Source organism: Odocoileus virginianus, chromosome 4 (genome assembly GCF_023699985.2).
Source record: "Odocoileus virginianus isolate 20LAN1187 ecotype Illinois chromosome 4, Ovbor_1.2, whole genome shotgun sequence".
NCBI classification, from domain to species: Eukaryota; Metazoa; Chordata; class Mammalia; order Artiodactyla; family Cervidae; genus Odocoileus; species Odocoileus virginianus.
The window spans coordinates 66,468,556-66,476,681 of record NC_069677.1 but is presented as its reverse complement, the minus strand read 5'-3'; the positions used below and the strand labels follow the sequence as shown (position 1 = coordinate 66,476,681).

At 44.8% G+C, this 8,126-nt stretch overlaps 1 protein-coding gene across 1 annotated transcript in view; it reads left to right on the top strand.

Moving 5' to 3' along the window:
- Nucleotides 1–6,446: 6,446 nt before the first annotated feature.
- The window catches only part of SLC25A36 (solute carrier family 25 member 36), a 39,470-nt gene continuing 37,790 nt past the window's right edge, over nucleotides 6,447–8,126 (top strand). Inside the window, exon 1 of the mRNA XM_020903516.2 lies at nucleotides 6,447–6,748. Coding sequence (XP_020759175.1) covers nucleotides 6,708–6,748 — 41 coding nt within the window. The 5' untranslated portion in view covers nucleotides 6,447–6,707. The remainder of the gene's footprint in view (nucleotides 6,749–8,126) is intronic.

Genomic DNA, 8,126 nt, shown 5'->3' with positions numbered 1-8,126 from the left:
ATCAACCCTGAACATTCATTGGAAGTACTGATGCTGAAGTTGAAGCTCCAATACATTGGCTGCCTGATGTGGAGAGCTGACTCATTAGAAAAGGCCCTGATTCTGGGAAAGACTGAAGACAGGAGGAGAACAGGGTGGCAGAGGATAAGAGGCCTTCTCAGATGGTGCTAGTGGCAAAGAATCTTCTGCCAGTGCAGGAGTCATAAGAAATGCAGATTCGATCCCTGGGTCCGGAAGATCCTCTGGAGAAGGGCATTGCAACCCACTCCAGTATTCTTGCCTGGAGAACCCCATGGACAGAGGAGACTGGTGGGCTATAGTCCATAGTGTCAAAAACAGTCAGACACAATGGAAGAGATTTGCACAGCACAGAGATAGTGAAGAACAGAGGAGCCTTGTATGCTGCAGTCCATGGGTTTGGGAAGAGCTGGACACGACTTAGCAACTAAACAACAGAAAATGTTAAAAGCAGTATTCAAATGCCAACAAGAAAGTGGGATTTCAAAGCAAGGATGCTTAGATGGTTTCTTGTTTTTGTCTTGTGAATCTTAGTTCCTGACCACAGGTCAACTCTGAGCCCTCAGCAGTGAGAGCATGGAATCTTTTTTTTTTTAATTAGTTGGAGGCTAATTACTTTACAATATTGTAGTTGTTTTTGCCATACTTGACATGAATCAGCCATGGATTTACATGTGTTCCCCATCCTGATCCCCCCTCCCATCTCCCTCCCCATCCCATCCCTCTGGGTCTTCCCAGTACACCAGCCCTGAGCACTTGTCTCTTGCATCCAACCTTGGCTGGCGATCTGTTCCACACTTGATAATATACACGTTTCAATGCTATTCTCTCAGATCATCCCACCCTCGCCTTCTCCCACAGAGTCCCAAACTCTGTTCTATACATCTGTGTCACTTTTTCTGTCCTGCATATAGGGTTATCATTACCATCTTTTTAAATTCCATATATATGCATTAGTATACTGTATTGGTGTTTATCTTTCTGGCTTACTTCACTCTGTTTAATGGGCTCCAGTTTCATCCATCTCATTAGAACTGATTCAAATGTATTCTTTTTAATGGCAGAATAATATTCCATTGTGTATATGTACCATAGCTTTCTTATCCATTCGTCTGCTGATGGGCATCTAGGTTGCTTCCATGCCCTGGCTATTATAAACAGTGCTGCGATGAACATTGGGGTATACGGAGAGCATGGAATCTTAACCACTGGATGGTGATCCATCCAGTGGAAATTCCAATGGAATTTCCCAATGGAAATGAAAAATTTCCAAGTGGAATTCCCATCCAATGGAAATTCCCTAGATGTGTTTCTTAAATGTGAGGCAGGGCACAACTTCTGTAATACCACAAACTGTTGAGGTTCCAGGTATTATCCATATGAAGTGTATTATACACCCTTATCTCAAGAAAATCTCTGAATTTCTCTGCAAGGTCTCACTACCCTCCTAAAACTCCTATCTTGCAGGATAGAAAATGTCATTTTCTGTTTTGCAGGATTTTTCTCCAAGCCTCCTGGGACACATTCCTAAAATACTCCCTGGAGGACAGTGTTTCCAACAAGCTAACTGAATCCTCCTGGGGGAAGTCCATTTCTACCACCTCCTTATCTGTTTTCAGTGCTAGCTCTGCTTATCACCTGTGTAACTAAGAAGAGCCTTTAACCATGACGGAATAAAAATGTGACACAGAGTAACTGATGTTGCTGATGGGAGAGGTGGCTCAATGGGACATGAGACCTGCATGAGCAGCTGCCCTCATGACTCCATCTGGGCTTCAGTATAAGTGTACATTTCATCCTCTTGACATCACATCTCCTTAAGTTCCTTCAGAGATCATCCCCCTCCACTTTTTTTTTTTAAACTATTGCTAGTATTCTCAATCAACCACTGAACAATTAAGATGGTGTGGAATAAAGGATGAGAGTACAGACTGTGAGGGGCTTCCTTGATGGCTCAGACAGTAAAGAATCTGCCTGCAATGTGGGAGACCCAGTTCGATCCCTGGGTCAGGAAGATCCCATGGAGAAGGGGATGGCTACCCACTCCAGTATTCATGCTTGGAGAATCCCATGGACAGAGCCGCCTGGCGGGTTACAGTCTGTGGGGTCACAAAGAGTCAGACACGACTTAGTGACTAAGCATGTACGGACATATATAGTCTGAAGCCAGAGTCTTTAAGTTTCCATCCCAGCTCGGCTATGTGTTAGCTGAGCCACCTTGATGAATCCTCTAACCCCTCTGTAAATCAGTCTGCTCATCTGTAATATGTCCTTCATTAGGTTCTGAAGTTAAATACATGAAAAGCGCTTCCAATAATGCTTGGTACATGGTGAGCACTGCACTCACCTGAAGCTCTTTGAGACAATTACTATCATGGCATTAAGTACCCAGAAGGGTGCTTCACCAACATTTACCAATGATGTCCTCTGAGGAGCAGGATTTAGGAAGGGAGGTTGCTGAGGTAAGGATTTTAATTTCTAACTCATGCACCTCTGTATTGTTTTAATTTATTACTTTTTTTTCATTTATTTTTATTAGTTGGAGGCTAATTACTTTACAATATTGTAGTGGGATTGACATGAATCAGCCATGGAGTTACATGTATTCCCCATCCCGATCTCCCCTCCCACCTCCCTCTAATTTATTACTTTTTATTAGAAGCAACATAAGGAAAACAATTTTAATGGCATCTGGCTAAGAGAATATAAAACAATCTCTCCAAACCTCCCATTAAAAGCTAAGAAGACACAAACTTTTTTTTTTAAAAATCCACCCAAATATTTAAAACTAATGTTACCAATCTAAGGTTTGGAACCTGTATGAATTTTCTGTATCTAGGAGACCAATTGAGGCAAAGTGGGGGAGGAAAAGGGTATCACTGGCCCATCTGTGCTCCATTTCCCAACAAATAGGTACTCAGAACTTCTCAGCCTTTAGCAATAAAAATTTGAGCTCAGTACCAATCAGAAAACAGAGTAGCAGTCTCCTCCACTTCACAGTGAGCTTCTTTGTTTTGAGCCAAGCAACCAGATGTGGCCATGCTTTCCCCATCAGCTTCTCTTTCTACATTCAGTTTAAAACTACAGCTCCCAGAAAACCCCTCGGTAGGAATGGGGATCTGAAAGAGCTACAGATATACCTGACACCAAAGCAAGGTCTCTGCCCCACCCACCCTGCTTTAATATTCTGGAAAAGTACCTGGAAACTTGTTTGTTTAAGGGGCAAGGACTCAAGAAACCTCTTCTTTGTGCTGGTCCTATGTGAACCACTTGAAGACATTAGAAAATAGGAATGAGGAAGGAAAGTTATAAAAGAGCTGGCAGATGACACAGGGCAGTAGAAACTCAAGAAACAGGACAGCCAATGCAACCCCAGAATCCCTGTAGGAATGACAGCCTCAGCAACCACACCCCAGTGGGTGGCCCTCCAGGGCCACTAGTCAGAATGTGCAGGGGACAGAGTCTCCTTCCATGATGGCATCTGAAGGAGGATCCAAAGGAAACAGTCACATTATGAACTGCTATTGCTCTTGTGGGAATAATTTACTGCACCTAAGAACTCAGGCTCCCTCCTTACCAGTTTCAGAACCTTCATTAAATGTAATCACCACAGTATTCACTATGCCAACAACATGGAGCCACAGTTAGTGTCTTAAAGAAAATGCATCATAAATTGATGCAATCACTTTGGAAAACAGTCTGGCAGTTACTGAAAGCATTAAACATCAAGCTATCATATGATCCAGCAATGCCACTCCCAAGTATAATCCCAGGAGAACTGAAAACATACATTCATGCCAAAACTTGTACACAAATATTCATAGCAGGATTATCCATGACAGCCAAAAAGTGGAAACAATCCAAATGGCTGTCAATTGAGAATAGATAAACAAAATGTGGTACAGTCATACAATGGACGGCTATCCTGTCATAAAAGGGAATGAAGTACTGATAAGTGCTAAAGCGTGAATAAACCTTGAAAACATTATGCTTAGTGAGAGAACCTAGACACAAAAGCACACATACTGTATAATTCTATTTATATGAAAAGTCCAGATTAGACAAATTCAGAGAGATAGAAAGTAGATTAGTGATTGGCAGAGGATAGGAAGAGAGGAGAATGGGAATAATTGATAACAAGTATGCAGAAGCATGAGAGTGAGGAAATGTTCTTTCAGGATAAGGAAAATGTTCTAGAATTAGGTAGTGGTGATGGATGCTGGGAATGATGCTGGGAATGATTGAGGGCAGGAGGAGAAGGGGACGACAGAGGATGAGATGGTTGGATGGCATCACCGACTCAACGGACATGGGTTTGGGTGGACTCTGGGAGCTGGTGATGGACAGGGAGTGCTGCAGTTCACAGGGGTCGCAAAGAGTCAGACACAACTGAGTGACTGAACTGAACTGATGGTTGTGCAACCATCAGAATATACTAAAAACCACTCACCATGCTTTAAATGGGTGAATTTTATCTCATGTTTATGATACCTCAATAAAACTGGTGTATATATATATAAAGATCTACCCACCCACCTACACCACCACCACCAAAAGTTAATACAGGGTTTGGGGCAAGTATGGCCAGGGTGACAATTTTTATTTCTATTTCTCTAGCGGTTTGGTTTTTGTTTTGTTTCAAAATTTCCCTCTCTGATGTGCAGCTATTACTTCACCAACTGAAGCACTGAGACCAGAGAGACTTTGCTGGATGATTCAAATCCAAACTCTTCTGGGTGAAAGAGATAATCTTGGGCAAATCAATTATTCTATATCTCAGTCTCCTCATGAAAAAGTGGGGGGGGGTAAGATCACTGACCTCACAGGGTACTTGTGAGTTTAATAAGAGAATGCTGTAAAGGATTTAGATCAGAGTTTGGCACATTAGTAAGTATTCAAGAAATATCAGCTGCCATAATTTTTGCTCTTACAAATACAACACAGTAAAATACTACTACTTGTCATTATAGGCAGCACTTACACAGCATTGCTACAGCATTTTACAGAATCTTAAGGTGTTTAGTCCTCATCACTGCCTAGTGAGATAGGTACTCGTATGCCCATTTTACAGATGAGCATTTACTGTGAAATGGATGAACACTGGACAGTGACGTGCAATCTGTACATACATTTTGTGGAAATTTAGGAGCAAGTAAAGAGCATAGAGAGCTGAGGTAATCAAAGAGGACTTCATGAAGTAAGTGACCTTGGAAGGAAAGGAAGATAGGCCTTGGATAATCTCACAGTGTGGGAAAGTGTGGTGAGGGCCTTGAAGGTGAAATGGAAGCTGCCAAGAAGTGGAAAAGATCAACATTTATTTACTGTAAGGAACAAATAGTTTCACTGTTATGTTATATTCTGCCCCTCAGAAGTAACTACTAATTAGGAAATTTTTTAAATATTTAATCATCATATTCTAAAGGGATAAAACATTTTCTTTCCCTCAGTCTTTTGACCTTTTTACATATACATATAAGAAAAAATTGCTAGTTAGAAAAATTAGTAAATAATGGTTTTCTTTCTTCTTTCTAAAATAAACCTTAGTGTTTTAATTCCATTTGCCTGTTTTAGTTACTACACCTTGGAGATTTTTCTCCACATGGATCTACTGCACCCTTTGTTACAACTGCATAATACTCCACAATAGGAATATTCTGTGACTCATTTCTCCCTTCTCCTACTGATCAGTTTTCCACTATTACAAGCACTGTTTGTAAATACAGTACTGTTGTTTGTGATCCTGTAGTAATATCTTTGTTCGAGGCTTTTCTTGGATTGTTTCCTTTTGTTTTTGTTTGTTCTTTCGTTCTTAGATTGTTTTGAGTGGGAAAAGGCAACCGTCTTCAGTATTCCTGACTAAAAAGATTCCAAGGACAGAGGAGCCTGGCAGGCTACAATCCCTGAGGTTGTAAAGAGTCGGACACGACTGATTGCAAGCATGATGCCACGACCGAGATATCAACAGATAACAGGAAGCGGAAATGCTGGGTCATAGATCCAATTTTTAAAACACGAATCAAGAAGGAGGCAAATGGAAATTTTCTGTACCTTCGTTTCAATTTTGTTGTGAATGTAAAACAGCTTTTTTAAAGAAAAACAAGCAGTCCTTAAATCAAATCAGAGATTGGGCCGGCTCGCACCCCCACTCCGCTTGCATACCAGGAACCCAGACCTGGAGCCGGGGGGATGGAGGGGCTCGAATCCGTTAGGCTGCTCGGGTCGAGACCGCGCCGAGTGCAGCCCTCCAAACAAACGCTTGAGGTGCGAGGACACCTTGACCTACTACCCTCCCTGCATGCGCTCTGGCCCCGCCTCCCGGCCCCTTTCATTGAGAAACGCCTTAGCGATCACGTGAAAGAGGCATGCCGGCTGCGTGACGTCACGCAGCGCGGACCAATGGTAGCTTCTGTTTATGTCGGGGGGGCGGTGATCGGAATATTCATCCCCATTCCGCCGCCGCCGCGCTGCCCTCTAGCGCGGGTGGTGAGCGACGAGCCAGAGCGGGAGGCGGCCCGGCTGCAGCGCTAAGGGGAGGGCCGCGCCGGCTCCTTCTGCAGCCCTGTCTCCGTCAGCTCCCCTCTCCGTCACTGGGGCTCCGTGCTGCTCCAGGCCGGGGCGGAAGCTGCGGCCTTCGCGGGCGGTCGGATCCGCGTCCCGCCTCAGCGCCCGGAGGACATGCGGGAGAGAGAATGAGCCAGAGGGACACGCTGGTGCATCTGTTTGCCGGAGGGTACGTTGCAGCCGGGGCTTGCGGACGGTGGTTGAGGGCTGAGGCCGAGGGCCGTGGCCTGAGAAGGCTAGAAGGGTGAGGGGGATGCGGCCCGGAAGCGCAGGGGTGAGGGGACTGGAGCTGGGAGCCGAAGAAGCCCAGAGGGCTGAGGCCCAGGCAGGGAAGGTGGGAGGGTGAAGCCGGCTGGACGTCAGGCTTTTGGGCCCGCGGAGCCGGAGCAAGGCCTGGGTAGTGGCCGGCGGCGCTGGGGTCCACGTAGGCCCACGTAGGCCGCGTCGGGGATGCGCGGCCGCGGGAGTACAGTAGCTGCAGGCCTCACGTAGGTTGCCCGGTCTGGTCGGGGGCGGCAAGTGCGGAAACCGAGGACAAAATGGGCGCCGCACCTCCTTTCCTCCCTGGCGCGCGGGCTGCGTCGGGGCCTCACGTAGCTCACGCCCCTCCTCGGACCTCGCGCGGCTGATTTCCGGGCGCTAGTCGGTCCCGGTCAGTCGTCTTGGAGCTTCCGGCGCCAGCGGGAAGGCTTTGGGGTTCGGTTGCTCGCAGTAGCTGTATGTTTCTAGCTCAGAAAATTTCCTTCCTGAGCTTTTCCAGGTTGCGAGGTGCTGTGTCAAAGCGACAGTGCGTACGGGGTCAGATTCTTTTAACTGAAAATCAACCCTCTTGCACATCCCCTGCTTTTCGTCCGCTTAAAGAAGAAAAGTGGGGTAGGGGAGAGGTCAGAAGCTTTGACAGTAGTTACTGTTTGTACAAGGTTAAGACTAAAAGTCTTCGTTCCCTGTTTGCCAGCCTGAGTGGTACAGATCTTTTGTTCAGCCAATTTAGTATCCTTTTTTAGGTTGTTCTTTCCAAATTTGGAGAGGCATAGCAATTTTAAATTTAGAAGCTGCTACTTTTTTGCAGGGTCATAAAGAGTCTTATCAAAAATGGATACAACGAATTGTGCTGAGGTTCTTTTCTGCCTTTGTGACCATATAAAGTCGCATCCCCTCAAAGCATGCAGTTTATTTCTAAATCAGCTACTTTAAGAATTTAATACATACGCGGTTCTGTTCATAGTGGCTTCATTGGAGTTAGACGTGTGGACTCTATTGCCAGTGATGATCATGCTTTCCTTAGGTTAGCACACTGACTCAACAAACACTGTACACCACTTGTGGACCAGGCACTGTTCTGACATTAAAGTACTTTTCATTTAGTTTGTGAGACTCCGTTTTGGTAGGGTTTGCTTTTTGTATTAACTGTTTAGCAATAATCTTGACAAATCATTTTTAAACCGATTAGCCGTGTAGGTATTCTTGTAAAGATGTCTTGTTATGCAAATAATTGGGTTCCCATCTGTAATTAGATCATAAGGTAATTCTTGAAAGTTAGACACACA